The 16,427-nt window shown below is 43.2% G+C and overlaps 1 protein-coding gene across 9 annotated transcripts in view; it reads left to right on the forward strand.

Moving 5' to 3' along the window:
• The window catches only part of SORCS1 (sortilin related VPS10 domain containing receptor 1), a 1,093,315-nt gene that overhangs the window by 788,798 nt on the left and 288,090 nt on the right, over window positions 1-16,427 (forward strand). For all 9 annotated transcript variants that reach the window (XM_073595916.1, XM_073595919.1, XM_073595918.1 and 6 more), the window contains exons 12-13: window positions 3,427-3,503; window positions 11,280-11,371. In XM_073595916.1, coding sequence (XP_073452017.1) covers window positions 3,427-3,503; window positions 11,280-11,371 — 169 coding nt within the window. The remainder of the gene's footprint in view (window positions 1-3,426; window positions 3,504-11,279; window positions 11,372-16,427) is intronic.

The raw sequence follows: 16,427 nt of genomic DNA on the forward strand, positions 1-16,427 counted from the left end.
CACAGAATCTGCAGTTTTTCGGGTCTCATAACAGACAGAGGGGAGACATTTGACAGGTAAAGATACATGCAGGAGGCATGTATATCCTTATAGATAACCACTATGGCAGTAGTTTAGAAAGGATGACTTTGGGTTTACATCCACTTTAAGTGTCACCCAGAATAATTCCAACAATGTGCGTGACATATCTAACCACTCACCAGAAATTGAATAAAATCCAGCATAAGATAAACTTCCAATATGGGATAAACATCACCCAATGTGCTTGGGAAAAGTTTGTCACACCCGTGCACCTCCACCAATCTGTACACTCACCAGATATTAAACCATAATGCGCCTTTGGGTCATACTCTGAAGCAAAGAGACATCTCGCCCTTGTGTATTGGTGGAAAGGTGGTCCTCAAAAAACTCAAGAACTATGCAAAAGAAATCTCACCCGTGGAGCCTAAAGATGCTTGTATAGTGTAGTAGTTTATTTAAAATCAAGTACAAAAGCTGCAGCATAAACAAATATGGCCAAAAGAACCCACATATTCATTCACCACTCCTGCCACGAGGATGCGATGATACTGACGTCAGCGCATAGGCCCCCTTGATGCATTTCGGGGTCAAGGGCTCAAGGGATCTGCCTACTAGGATACTAGGATGCTGCTGACTAGGAGGCTGATTTGAAGTGAGGTTGAGAAATTAATTACTATTAAAGAAATAGACAGCTGCATTCGACTTTTCTTTTTTTGTATTTTTTTTTTTTTCTATACCTACAAAATGCATGTCCTGTACATGGAAAAAAAAAATGGAAGGACACAGGGAAAAAGTATTGAACACGCTACCTGAATTTTATTTATTACTTCATACAAATCCTTTGTTGGTAATGACAGCTTCAAGACGCCTCCAGTATGGAGAAACTAGTCCCATGCATTGCTCAGTGTGATTTTGGCCCATTTTTCCACACAAACAGTCTTCAAATCTTGAAGGTTCCGTGGGCCTCTTCTATGAACTCTGATCTTTATTTCTTTCCGTAGATTTTCTATTGTATTCAAGTCAGATGATTGGCTGGGCCATTCTAGCAGCTTTATTTTCTTTCTGTGAAACCAATTGTGAGTTTCCCTGACTTTGTGTTTGGGATCATTGTCTTGCTGAAATGTCCACCCTCGTTTCATTTTCATCATCCTGGTAGATGACAGCAGATTTTTACTATATTTTTATACCTCCAGACAAGGTGTGTATTATGGCATCCAAAGAGTTCAATTTTGGTCTCATCTGACCAGACTATATTCTCCCAGTATTTCACAGGCTTGTCTACATGTTGTGCAGCAAACTTTAAACAAACTTCAACATACATTTCCTTCAGCAATGGAGTCTTGCGTGGTGAGTGTGCATACATGCCATGGCTGTTGAGTCCATTACTTAGTGTTTTCTTTGTAACAGTTGTAGCTGCTAATTCCAGGTCTTTCTGAAGCTCTCCACAAGTGGTCCTTGGCTCTTGGACAATAAAGGTTGCAGCTGCGGCGGGCAGGCTGCATGAGGTGTATGAGAGGAGAGAGACGATCAGGCGGACGAGCAGAGATTACATCATCTCTCTCCTCCTGCTCCACGTCACCACTCTTCCGCCCTCACAGCCAGCCACCTCAATGTGGGAGCGATGTGCGACGGGGAACAGAGAGATGACATCATCTCTCACTGCCTGCCACACATCAGCGCTCTTCCGCCCTCACAGCGCGGGCCTCTTCAATGTCGGAGATGCAGCGGGGAGCAGAGATGACATCATCTCTCACTGCCGCCCCGCATCTCTGCTCTCCTGCCCTCACTAAATGAACCAGCGCTGCCAGCCTGCCACCAATGCAGCGACAATGCACATTTGGTGGAACTGGCAGGCATGGCAAGTGACAATCCACATCAGTTGGCAAGTGACAACCCACATCTAGTGGCAGCTGATGTGGCAAGTGACAGTCTGCAAATGGTGGCAGGTGACATGGCAAGTGACAATCTGCATCAGGTAGCAGGTGATGTGGTGAGTGACAATCTGCAAATGGTGGCAGGTGACGTGGCAAGTGACAATCTGCAAATGGTGGCAGGTGACGTGGCAATCTGCAAATGGTGACAGGTGATGTGACAAGTGACAATCCACATCTGGTGGCAGGTAACGGTGGCAAGTTTAAAAGCTGCATCTTGTGACAGGCGACGGTGGCAAGTGACATGAACCACTTGATTATATATTACAATGTAACAATAGAAACAATGCACTTCGATCACCCTGACACCATATCAACCATGGTGCCATGGCTCCCCTGACTGTGACATACTTAAGCAGAGCATGATACCCTCTGTTCAGAGACTGGGCTGCAGGGCAGTATTCCAACATGATAACGACCCCAAACACACCTCCAAGATGACCACTGCCTTGCTAAAGAAGCTGAGGGTAAAGATGATGGACTGGCCAAGCATGTCTCCAGACCTAAACCCTATTGATCATCTGTGGGGCATCCTCAAATGGAAGCTGGTGGAGCACAAGGTCTCTAACATTCACCAGCTCCGTGATGTCGTCATGGAGGAGTAGAAGAGGTCTCCAGTGGCAACCTGTGAAGCTCTGGTGAACTCCATGCCCAAGAGGGTTAAGACAGTGCTGGAAAATAATGGTGGCCACACAAAATATTGACACTTCCGGCCCAATTTGGACATTTTCACTTAGGGGTGTACTCACTTTTGTTGCCAGCGGTTTAGACATTAATGGCTGTGTGTTGAGTTATTTTGAGGGGACAGCAAATTTACACTGTTATACAAGCTGTACACTCACTACTTTACATTGTAGCAAAGTGTCATTTCTTCAGTGTTGTCACATGAAAGATAAAATAAAATATTTACAAAATTGTGAGGTTGCAAAGATTGCAAAGGTGTGGAGAAAGCTCTTTGTTTTTACCCATCATGAGATGTTTCTTGTGTGACATCTCGGTAATGAGACACCTTTTTATAGGCCATCAACTGAGACTGAACCAGCTGATATTAATTTGCACTGACAAGGGGCAGGATTGCTTTCTTACTGATAGATTTCAGCTAGTGTCTTGGCTTTCCATGCATTTTTGCATCACCCTTTCTTCACGTGTTCAATACTTTTCCTGGTGTCATTCTGTTTTTATTACACAACTTCATTTCTCAACTTATTTGTTTTGGTTTCTTTATATGTATGGATTGCATGGGCTGTTACTGACGTGGTGAAATTTTCATGTCAATAGCATCTTTAGAACCTTTACCTAGGAAAATGGTGACATGTTCAATACTTATTTTACCCACTGTGTGTGTGTATATGTATATATATATATATATATATATATATATATATATATATATATATATATATATATATATATATATCACAACCCATCCGATGCTCTAGTAAACGTCTGCCTCTTTCTCTGCTTTCTACCACAGGGAATATCGGCTCGGAGCTCACAGAAAATGAGATCAGCATGTTCATTTCCTCGGACGCAGGCAATACGTGGAGACAGGTAGCGCTAATGGTGACATATGTCACCTGACGCAAAGCGTTCTTGACTGCTGAACCCATGAGTGACAGGAGTCCCAGGCGGATGTCTGGGAAAGGATCGGAGATGGGACCGGCAATCCGGCTCTGCATTCACAAACGGCAAAACCTGATGAAGATCTATCATAACTGGGGGGGACATGAAATCCCAGGGAACTTGCTCAATTTATTTTCTGAAATGAAATATTTACATATGACTGTACGCTGGAGAAATCCCGCAATAGAAGGCGGTCACACGCACTTATAATCACACTGGGTCTCACTTTTAAGAGCAACCTGTGTAAAAGCTGATGATATACCTTACAACCTGATTGTACAACCTCCTTTAGATCCACCAATGACTGTCAATGATAAGGGTCAGTCTGGCTCGATATACATTGAATAGATAAGTATCAACACATACTTGTTGGTGAATATAAAGGAGATTACACAATTAAAGCGGAACTTCAGTAATTTTTTCATCTTTTCATCTATTAAATCTTCTGCCCTTGTTGTTGTTTTAACTTTGGATAGTAAAACATTTTTTTTTATGCCAGTAAATATCTTATACAGCCCACTTCCTGTTTCTTGTCTGGTCATTAGCCTAGGCTTATGACATCATGCACAGCTCTCTCTCTCACTCTGAGAATTTGCCAGAAAGGGAGAGGGGATGAGTCATAAGAGGGCCAATGAGAGTTGCAGAGCTGGAGGTGTGACTCTGTGTGTCTGTGCAAAACCAGGAAGTGAACAGGCAGCAGCTTTAACTGCCCACAGTTAAAATGATTGCAGCCAGACTCAGTGGAGGGAGATTTTTGCAGCATATTTGGCAAGTACAGAATCACAATATATATAAAATAATTTGCAAAGTGGTTGGAGGGAAGCTTCAGAATGGCAGAGATGTTTTTATTACAAATTATGTGAGCAGAATGAAGTTCCTCTTTAAGTTGTAGGATGTATTGCCAGATGAAGGCAAGTAAAAAATAAAAAAATATATATTTTTACATAAACCAGCGTGGTGGGTATTGGATCTTATCTTTACTCTCTTGCAGACCTAAACCATCCAAAGAATCTTCAGCCTCTTAGAAAGCCAAGACACCCCTCCGCTGCATGCTGTGGTTCTGGCTCCTGGCCACTAGATGACTACATATCTGCAGAGACATAGTAGTGATGTAGCATCCGGTGGGTGGAACCATGGTGTGCAGCAGGGGGGTGCCAGCATCCAAGTGGTGGTTGCTGAGGATTCTTTGACTTGCAAGAGAGCAGAGATCTCCAACTGCATGATAGATGAGTGCTATTACTCTTTTTATAGGGTGATTTTTTTTTTTTTTGTGAAAGAGTCATCTTAAAAACTGTTCCTCTTGAGTCAGAACAACTAATGGGATTCATACTTGGAAAATAACAGTTGGGATATGATTGTTTACATCTAATTGGTGAAATAATCACAAAGTCACAATGTAATTCAATAACAAAAAAATTAAATAAAAAAAAAAATTAAAGCGGCCTTTATGGGTTTGGATGACGTTAACAGATTCCTCTCTAAACCAAGCTGCTCCCTTGGGCTGCCATTCGAACTTGAGTGCCGGGAATCAGCCAGGCACACCAAATTTCCACAGGCACACTTGAGACAGGAAACAGACCTTTGTTTTTTGTATTTTATTGAGGGGATAAAACTTGGATGGGGATTAGGGATATTATGGGATGCCCACTTGACTTCAAATAAAACTGTTCAGGGACAACTCTTCCTATGTACAGTACTCTTCTTCTTTTCCTCCAGCACTAATTTCCTTGCAGAACATCACTGGTACACTTGACAAAGATGACCCTGACACAGCACTCAGATCATAGAGCAACAGCCTGTTATAGATAGGAACCCGAGACCCCTTTAAATGTGTAGCAAAAAGTCCAGTGCTCAGCTTCCATCCCTGTGGGTACTGATCCTAGCACCACCTCTTCAGGCATTGCCAGCCCACCTGGCTGCAGCTGCCCTTCTCACTAGCCCTCCAGGCTACTTCTCCACAGTCCTCCCAGACTGCTCACTCACCAGCCCACCCTGCTGACTCCTCTGGAGAACTCCTGGATTGCTGACCAGCTCCTGCTGTCCTCTCCTTGCCTCCAGGAAGGGTGTCCTCTGTGTGATGTAGAGGGTCCCTCCAGCACCCAAGCCCAGCCTAGGGGGCACTCTCAAGGGCTCAAGCCTCCTCAGCACTCCTTTTCCCTCTTCCACCCAACTGCCCCTGCTGGCATGACCCATGAATATTTATTAGGTCCTGCCCCCTGCCAGACCACTCTGCTGGGGGTGGGATGGGGCCCTCATCAATACTCCAAGCAGCTCCTCCTAGACTCCACCTTCTGCTTCTGTAAGCTTCTCCAAGTTTCCAGAAAAGCAAGGGGAGTCACCAGAGATGCTTGATGAGTCATCCAGCCTCCCTGAGTCACTCAGCCTTGACCCAGATTCAGCCCAGGCTTGGCTGCCAGCCAAGCCAAATTTACCTACACTAACTACTATGTACCCTAGCACCTAGCGTGAGGGTGCTACAAAAACAACCACAAATAATCCAATGACAGTCCCCACCATAGGACCACCCTACATGGCATGTCTCACACAATAGGCCCTCCCTCATCTCTATGACTAAGCCCTATTGGGTGAAATGCATCAGATGGAGCAGTCCTAGGGTGGAGACTGTGACTGTAGCACTTGCAGTCATTTTTTATAATAAACATGGATTTCAATGTCATCGGTGTACGCCAATCTCTAGTTCAGGGGCGGATCCAGGGGGGGGGGGGCAACAGGGCAATTGCCCCCCCCGAAATAGTCGCACTGACATGTCTCACATGTCATTGTCACACTCACTTGCTGCCTCTGCCCGAGTCTCTCTCTCACATCAGCCGATCAGCGGCGCAGAGAGAGAGACTCGTCTAATGTAGTTACACTGACTGACCAGGATACTAGGAGGAGGGGTGGGTGGAGCCTCTTCCCTGCACTCGTTGCTAACGCCGGGGCCGCCCGGCATCTAGCAACGAGTGACGTCAGAGAGTCACGTCGGCAGTGGCGTATCTGGGGTATGGCAGCCATGGGCGCCATGGGGGGCGGCAAAAAGCCACCCAGCACGAAAAAACCTTCACCCGTCCTCCCGCAGCCGCCTCCCGCAACCATGTAGCTCCCAGCGCCGCGGCCGGCCTGCAGGAGCACGGCGCCGGCACAGCAATTGCTTTTTGGCCTGGGGAGGCGAGTGGCAGGCGCCTCCATTATAACAGTGTCCCTCTGCGCGGCATCATCTTCTCCACGGAGGAGCGGGGAATGTGACATGAGGTGAGGAGGAGAAGGAATGGTTGAGGGCACAACGGAAAACCCCCAGCAGCAGCACCAAGGATAGCAGCCAGGTACTACTTCTTGATCGTGATCATATTCATGTGTGTGGGCCAACTGCCAACCAGAAGCAAGCAGCAAAATATAGTGCTCAGTGGATTAAATAGATATGCATAGCCATAGATGTCATAAATAAACTGTAATAAAGGGATTTGTGAACAGTTGTTGCACAGATCACTTTATTACACTTTATTAATTATGTCTATGTCTATGCATATTTATAATTTATTTAATCCATATTGAGCACTATATTTGATTGGCTGCTTGGGCCTGGCACACACGCACAATCGCACGTGATGATGGCTTAAGTCATCATCATGTACAATTGTGCGTGTGTGTCAGGCATCAATTATAGTGCTCAATATGGATTAAATCAATTATAAATATGCATAGACATAGATATCATTAATAAAGTGTAATAAAGTGATTTGTGCAACAAGCTCATTAAACAGTCCACATTCAGTGAAAGTTCATGTACTGCAAACTTTGCAGTGCATGAACTTTCACTGAATGCGGACTGTTCAATGAGCAGGGGCGGACAGACCCATCGGGCACTCGGGCACTGCCCAAGGGCCTGGGGCCATTAGAGGGGGTCCCATAAGAGGCTCTGCAAGACTGCAACGCATGCGGTTTCCAAGATAAATTGCCCACAAAGAAAACTGATTTTCTGGCAGTGCCCCTCCCGAGACTAGACTCTGGATCCGCCCCTGCTCTAGTTCCTATGTGGATAGTCAAAGGAAAAGGTCCATAAGCTGCACATCATGAAGCAGACCCATATGCATAGAATGAGATGAATGGCAGCCTCAGCCCAATTTCCAGCCAGGCCACGCCATGCCTGGCTGGAGTCCGGGCTAAGGCTGCCATTCATCTCACTCCATGCACATGGGTCTGCTTCATGACGTGCGGCTTATGAATCTTTTCCTTTTGACTTGTCTGATGTATAATTGTATCTTGTCATACTTTCAAAATCCAATAAAATATTTCAAGTTAATCTTTTCCTTTGACATTGCTGCAGCTTGGAGCTAGGACCAGCTCCCTGTCCCTGCCTGCACTCATAGTGGTCTATTTGAACTTTATCTCTCTACCTGAGCGGCACCTAAATCCCCTATATAGATAGCTCAGCTTGATTCCCGACATCCGCTGGAACATGCCCACAAAAATGTAAAAAATGGATATGGCTTTATCAACAAAGGCATGGATCATAATGTCTATCAGTGCTGACATGGGAACTGCAAAGCTTTGTTAGAAAACAAAGCCATGTGATTTTTCTTTTCAAGCCAATTTTTCCAAAGCAGTATGTACAACAAAATTTAAAGCACTTTTAACAAAATAAAATCAGTTTCAACAAAATCACCCAACGTATCCTTAGCTGGGATTTAGTTATACCTTTCAGCAAACCATACAGCAAAAAAAAAAAGATCCAGTAAAAATGTCTTAATCCCCCATTCTAAATGGTAACATGAAATTAAAGTGTTACTAAACCCAGGACACTCTGCATTCACTATATCTGATCTCCCACAGTACACAGAACATGGAAATGCAATTATTTTAGTAAATATAAACTGCTAAATAACTTTTCTCATTAGCAGTATATAAGCAGTCTTGTGACTTCTATCAGTATCTGGTTAAAGCTTGTAGGAGGAGTTTTCATTCTACTTTGATTGTCCTATGAGGCTGCAGGACCCCTGACCCCTGAGTGCTGATTGGCCCTGTGCTGATCACATGCACTCTACGAAAAAAAAACTCTAGCAATACACACCAAACTGAGTATGTGCAGAGTACTTCCAAGGCCCTGTTCTATCAGGAGATGGTTTGGGGACTGTGGAAGAAGGGGAGGATCAGAGAAGACAGGATCAAACAGTCTTTTACACAATGCAGAGGAGTAACACCTTAGGTTCCACAGTGAGTATAACAAGCATGCTTTACAGCATAAACAGACTTGTTTTACTGTTGTGGATTTAGTAACAATTTAAATAAATAAAAAAAAAAAAAAACTGTACAAAAAAAAAAAAAAAATAGTTATTAGTTACACTTAGAAATATTCTCAGAAATCTATTGCTCACCTTCCTCTGAAAATGAGTATTGTCTGGCTGTTATGCTGATTCTCTGGTTTTAATACTTATTAAAGCCTACCAACTTACAGTAAGTATAAAAAAGTGCAAAAGCATAAAAAAAGAGACAGTGCACACCAAATATATTTTTGTCTTTTGGGGAATTTTATTATCTAAAACTAAAAAAATACACAAATTCTGTAAAAGTCCAAAAACATTATTATTTTTGCACTGCTTTTTTCTCACTTACAGTTTTAAAAAAGCCAAACAACAAAATACATGCACAAAAGCTGATTTATGAATTAGTTGTAATGCAATTCAATTAAAAAAAAATTTATGGGTTGCTGACATTTTCTGAACTGCAGATGTACGGGGGCAAAGCATGTTTTTCCACTGTGCATGCTAACTATTGGATGACAAAGCACAACAGTAAACATGCCAACCCTTGCTGGTCTGTCAGCATTTGCTGAACATAACCTGTTATACGAAGGTTGGGATAGGGGGTTAAAAAAAAACAGATATGGTTTGTTTAGTAATGAAGGCACTGATCACCATGTCAGAAATGAAACAAGAATTATGAATCTTTTTTGGAAAACAAAGTCATGTGATTTGTTATTTTACAAACTGACAGTAAAGATTAAAAGGTAGTACCATAAAAAAAAAAAAAAAAAACATTCAATTAAAACAAATTAAATTAAATGAAAAACAAAAATATCTAAAAAAATGTTGCATACTGTCTTAAAATGTTTTATATTACTATCTCTCCTTACTGTGAAAAAAAAAAAATCAAACAACAAAGTACACTATCCAAAAAACAAAAAAAAAAAAAAAACACTTAAGTCAGACTCTCCCTTAAGGCTAGGTCAGGTGTTCAGGAGGTGACTGTGCCGGCTCCTGAATAATCGGGCTAAAATGTGCAACCACAGGCCAAGCATTTGGCTTGTAAGTGTGGCTTGGCCCCAGTGACTTGAATTGCCAAGTATGGCAACATGCTGTGTTCAGTTTGCCATGGCCACGGAATGTGAACAGCCTGCTTCGGGTGTACTTTAGATAGCCGGCCTGTTTTTATTGCCTCCTAGCTGCCTGTATGAAAGAGGCCTGAAGCTGATACCATAGAGTCTCATAGCTTGGCCTGGGATAGTCACCCCCTACACCTCCACAGGTTTGTGGGCCCACTAGGGTTGCCACCTCATCCCTTTAAACCCAAACACATATGAATTACACAGGTTTTGAGGCTACTTTAATGCAGATAAGGCACCAAGTGAGTTTAATTACCACAATAATCATCCACAGAGCCTGTGTAATTCATATGTGTTTGGTTTTTAAGGGATGAGGTGGCAACACTAGGGCCCACATATAGCACTGGTCGCCTCGGGACTAGAGCATGGATGGAAGTGGGCCACCTCTTGCATGTTCATTGGGAATCCTGTGCTAACTCATTCATAGATGCCCAGATTTTGGGTCAGGGGTTTCATGCATAGCAGAGAAGCTACCTTGCTGTAAGCTATTGAAAGTTATTCCTTGAGCTAAGCAAAAAAAAAATAATTATTTGTCTTTGCCATAATTGCTAATTTCTACAGAACTGTAAAAAATGTAACCAAAATTTTACTAAAGCAAACCCTGCCAATTTGGCCCGCCCTTAGTTCTTAGCTACATATCTGTTCAGGTAATGCATTGAAAGAAGAGGATTGGGATAACAGCCAGATCAGTGTTTCTCAACTCCAGTCCTCAAGGTGCCCCAACAGGTCATGTTTTCAGGATTTCCCTCAGATGAAATGGTTGTGGTAATTACTAAGGCAGTGAAACTGATCAAATCACCTGTGCAAAATAATGGACAGCCTGAAAACATGACCTGTTGGAGCGCCTTGAGGACTGGAGTTGAGAAACACTGAGCCAGATTACTAGCATTTGCAGATCAAGGAGGTGGCAATGGCAGCTTACATGTTTCTTCCAGGAAAGGCTGCTTTGAAAACAGTTTATTCCCGTTGGTAAAAACATTGCAGAGATCACAGTGTTTTGCGCCATCCTCCTGCTGCTGTTCAGCTGTGCCATCGTGCATTTCAGATCGTAATTAGCAGACAAAAGAGCTTAGAGGCCCCAGTCCTCCACCCTGGTTTCAGAGTTAAAAAGCATTTGCAGATCGTTCTTCATGTAAAATTGGGGCTCTAGCCGCAGGCTTTCCAGCTTCCCGTCTCCAAGTTCCTTCTGTCTCCTGAAATCACAGGAGCAGCGGAAAACTCAGATGAGACGTTTCCACTTTGAACTGTCTGGAGGACAGGGTTGTGTTTGATGGCAGCGCTTGTTTTCCTCTCATATTATTCCTAAAGAAGGTTGTATGTTTCAGATCTTTGAAGAGGAGCACAGCGTCTTGTACCTGGATCAAGGTGGAGTCCTGGTGGCTATGAAGCACACGTCGCTGCCAATCCGGCATTTATGGTAATGACTGCAAAGGCTTAAATAAATTCACGGGGTCATTAAACGAGATACCGGGAGTGAAAAACAAAAACACCATTTAACCCAATTACATATTTTTAACAAAACAAGTTTATAAGTAGATCTCTAACCATCCAATAAAGTCTCATATAAGCTTTAACATGTTAATTCAACTCCGAAAGTCATATTTATGAAGGGGTTGGGAAATGAAAGGGAAAGGGGGTGGGTACTGGATGGAGGGGTACTGGATTGAGGGGTTTCCTGATGACTATTAGTATCTGCCCAAATATGTGAATATTTTGTAGATCTAGTAGGTGCCAATCTAAGCTGTTGTTTGGTGAAAAATCCCAAGGATCAAGCTATTCATGGTCAAACTATAAAAGAAAAAAGATAATACTGCGCTGTCTGAAATAAGTAAATACGTGAATAAAAAGCAGCAACTTCCTGTGAGATACACACAGCAACAAACACTTTTCAAAAAATAAGTTGCGCTAATGATCAAAAATGTAGGTACAAAATATGATGAGTAATAACAACTAATAAAGTCCATCCAGTGAAGTGACATCAACGTGGCAATAAATGACAATACACCCAAGAAATGTGATGTGTAAAGGGATAACTTCCACCACTGATTTCACTGCTGCTTACCGACTGTCAAGGTTCGGCAGTAATGTTTGTCTGTCAGATTACCTCTCCATGTGTTCAGCTTAAGAGGCCAGCCACTCTCACCTGGCTGCTTAAGTAATCTCTCCTCAAAGCATGGCTCCACCCCAGCCCCTATTAGGGAACTCTATATTAACTTGTGCACTGCAAGACAGCCGTGCTTGTGTTTGGCTTCCGTGTGCTACTTGTGATCTTGGTTTGTTCTTGACTATCCTTACCTGCTTGTTGCCCCGGCCTTTGGCTATCCCCTGACTATCCTTTGTTGTTGCAGTCTGCTGCTTCCTCTCTACCTCCCTGTAGTCTACCGTGAGCGTGAGCTGGGAGGCCCTAGGGGTCGTGACCTGGAGCCAGACTGCAGCTAAATCCATCCCCACCACTAGGTGCCTCTGATGAACACCCGCTGGCTTGATTCTGCGCCCTGGGAAATCTCATGCTCTAGCTCCCAGTGTCATCCGTGTTGGTACTACAGAGTACCTGCTCTCCTGTATAACCTAGAGCTCCATTCGCAGCAGTCAGCCATAGGGTTCACTACCTTGTGGTGCACTCTAGACCCCAACGGGGTGCATCTGTCACCTGGACTCAGGTGACCTGACACTGACTCCCTATGATCTCCTATTACGGGAGATCACAAATTCTTTCGGCTTTACACCCAGCCGGGGCCATTTAATGGACACAGCAACAGCGTCTTCTTAAGCATCTACTAGATTTCCTCTCACTTCCTGTTGTCTCCCTCCGTTTCTTTCATTTCTTTTTGAGGATCCTGTGCCATTATGCCCTCTATGGGGGATGGAAGCTTATGAAGATGCTGTTGCTGTGTCTATTAAAAGGCCCCCGCTGGGTATAAAGCCAAAATCGTTTGTGATCTCCCGTAATAGGAGATCATAGGGAGTCAGCAGTAGTGAAATCAGTGGTGGAAGTTATCCCTTTACACATCATGTTTCTTGGGTGTATTGTCATTTATTGCCACATTGATGTTACTTCAAAGGATGGACTTTATTAGTTGTTAATACTCATCTATATTTTGTACTCACATTTTTGATCATCAGCGCAACTTATTTTTTTAAAAGAATTCATGGTCAAACGCCTTTAGGAGGTGGTGATCTTCAGATTTAGACATCATAGATCCAGCTATACTATTAATGGTTTGAACAAAGTGCCTGGAATAGCATTCTTAGGTCTGCAGCTATCATTTGTTTCTTTATGACTGAAAGAATGTGGATCATAAACTTGGACATCCCATGTGGTTTTAAATGTAAAAGTGTTCCTATTGGTACCACTGGCAGTGATCTTGGAAAAGGATATGAAGCATTCTGTACACTTGTAGCCACAATCCCAGAGCATGACCACCACGTATAGAAGGTGTCCAGTTTGGCATAGCCCCAAAAGAAAACAGATGGGTGACCTGAAATTGCATGGGCCAATCGTTTGGTACCATGTACGATCTGAGTAATACTTCGTAGTTAGTCTATATGGCTATTCCATTTTTTGAGCATGATTTAGTCACATTCCAAATCTAAACTCAATGGGAGATGGGTTAGGTTAAAGGACAGTCAGATTGGGGGGGAGGGGGAGTAAGAGAGAAAAGGGGGTGGACGAGTTAGGTAAAAGGGAAAGGGGGAGTGCTGGCTGGAGGGGTTTCCTGACAACTATTAGTATCTGCTAAAATATGTGAATATTTTAGAAATCTAGTAGGTGCCAATTTAAGCTGTTTGGTAGAAAATCAAAAGAATCAAGCCAACCATGCGGTGTAGGAGTGACTTGTAGGGATAGGGTGTCAAAGCAGGGGAATTTGCTCCAGAGAGTGTGGATCAGTCTAACTGTACATTTAGATTCAAAAGGGGTCAAGAGTATAAGTCAAGATAGTACCAACAACCTAAGCAACCTGAACCGTGGTGGCAAAATAGTGTTTAACATGTAAATATACAGAAGATATAGTTCAGAGTTTGGTGGCTTGAACTTTCTTTGTAGATCAGGGAAAGGATTTTATCTCTGTGGCAGAAGAACTTTGACCGACCACAATTCAGAGTCTTAGGGTACACACACACTAGACATTAAAAATAAATAAAACGATTGACGCAGGTAAATATGTGTACTGCATTTACAAGCGTTTACCCACATCAAGCTCTTGGGCATTTTTTTTTTTTCATTGGCCAGAGTAAATAATTTATTGGAAATGAAATGAAAAACACCCAAGTGCTAAACGCATCATGCCGCGTTTGGCATTTTTCTGTCAAAATCTGAACATGATTCTTCCGCATTCAGTAGAGGAGAATTTCACTGCCTCTAAACTCTGCTGCTCCTAAACTCTGGTAAAAGCCTATGTGTGCATGGACACATAGGGGTTGATTTACTAAAACTGGAGCGTGCAAAATCTGATGCAGCTGTGCATGGTAGCCAATAAGCTTCTAACTTTAGTTTGTTTAATTAAGCTTTGATAAATAAACCTGGAAGCTGATTGGTTTCTATGCAGAGCTTCACCAGATTTAGCATGCTCCAGTTTTAATAAATTAACCCAATAGGCTTTTATTGACTTCAGGGGCTTTGGCAAAAAACACGAGTTTAGGAGCAGCAGTGTTTATGAGGCCTTAAAGCGCCTAGTGGCTCAATTCTTGGGGGAAGGAGGGGTTGCAGAGGATAGATAGTAGAGGAACTAGGGGGTGGAGGAGACCACTAGAGTTATTAAGGTCATCCAATATTCTCAGAGAGTGAAAAGTAATAAAGTTTATTAAGGTATTTCTATCATGTTTATTAAGCCAAAGTAAATTATGTATAGCCTAGGGGCCACAATCGACTTCCTCCAGACCAACCCAGAATGGTGTTTCAATAGAGGCATGGTACTTTCATAATTGGGCCAGTTAAGTTGCCTGGTGATATCTAAGTTTGGAACTAGAAGGTTCTGCTTTGTAAACATAATGTGCTTGGATAGTCACAGTTTATGATTTTGCCATTTAAAAAACATTATGTGGTTTTGAAGTCATCGCAAGACTGGAGGCTGGTAGAAAGATAGGTCATATTTACTGCAGCCTTATGACCCATCCAAGATAGTGGGAAGTGTGATCAAATGGGCAAGAGAAGTCTAAGTTTGTGAATGAGGGCTGGGTAATTTGCTTCGAAAATGAGGAGTAGGAGCTTGTGAGGAAGATACTGAGATAACGTTTTGGAGTTTCCCTTTGATAGGGAAAGCTCTTGGAGAGTGTAGAGAAGAGGAATTGGCAAGAAAACATTGAGTGCTTAGGATTTTGTTGGGTTTACATGTAATCCAGAAATGGAACTGAAATGTGATATACAGTATCTCACAAAAGTGAGTACACCCCTCGCATTTTTGTAAATATTTTATTATATCTTTTCATGTGACAACACTGAAGAAATGACACTTTGCTACAATGTAAAGTATTGAGTGTACAGCTTGTATAACAGTGCACATTTGCTGTCCCCTCAAAATAACTGGACACACAGCCATTAATGTCTAAACCACTGGCAACAAAAGTGAATACACCCCCAAGCGAAAATGTTCAAATTGGGCCCAAAGTTTCAATATTTTGTGTGGCCACCATTATTTTCCAGCACTGCCTTAACCCTCTTGGGCATGGAGTTCACCAGAGCTTCACAGGTTGTCACTGGAGTCCTCTTCCACTCCTCCATGATGACATCACGGAGCTGGTGGATGTTAGAGACTTTTCACTCCTTCATCTTCCATTTGAGGATGCCCCACAGATGCTCAATAGGGTTTAGTTCTGGAGATATGCTTGGCCAGTCCATCACCTTTACCCTCAGCTTCTTTAGCAAGGCAGTGGTCATCTTGGAGGTGTGTTTGGGGTCGTTATCATGTTGGAATACTGCCCTGCGGCCCGGTCTCCGAAGGAAGAGGATCATGCTCGGCTTCAGTATGGCAGGGTACATATTGGCATTCATGGTTCCCTCAATGAACTGTAGCTCCCCAGTGCCAGCAGCACTCATGCAGCCCCAGACCATGACAATCCCACCACCATGCTTGACTGTAAGGAAGACACACTTGTCTGTGTACTCCTTACCTGGTTGCCGCCACACACGCTTGAAACCATCTGAACAAAATAAGTTTATCTTGGTCTCATCAGACCATAGGACATGGTTCCAGTAATCCATGTCCTTAGTTTGCTTGTCTTCAGCAAACTGTTTGCGGGCTTTCTTGTGCATCATATTTAGAAGAGGGTTCCTTCTGGGATGACAGCCATGCAGACCAATTTGATGCAGTGTGCGGCGTATGGTCTGAGCACTGACAGGCTGACCCCCCACACCTTCAACCTCTGCAGCAATGCTGGCAGCACTCATACATCTATTTCCCAAAGACAACCTCTGGATATGAAGCTGAGCACGTGCTCTCAACTTCTGGTCGAGTCGTTCAAGGTTTGCGAGGCCT

The sequence above is a fragment of the Aquarana catesbeiana genome, linkage group LG08 (genome assembly GCF_042186555.1).
Source record: "Aquarana catesbeiana isolate 2022-GZ linkage group LG08, ASM4218655v1, whole genome shotgun sequence".
NCBI lineage: Eukaryota > Metazoa > Chordata > Amphibia > Anura > Ranidae > Aquarana > Aquarana catesbeiana.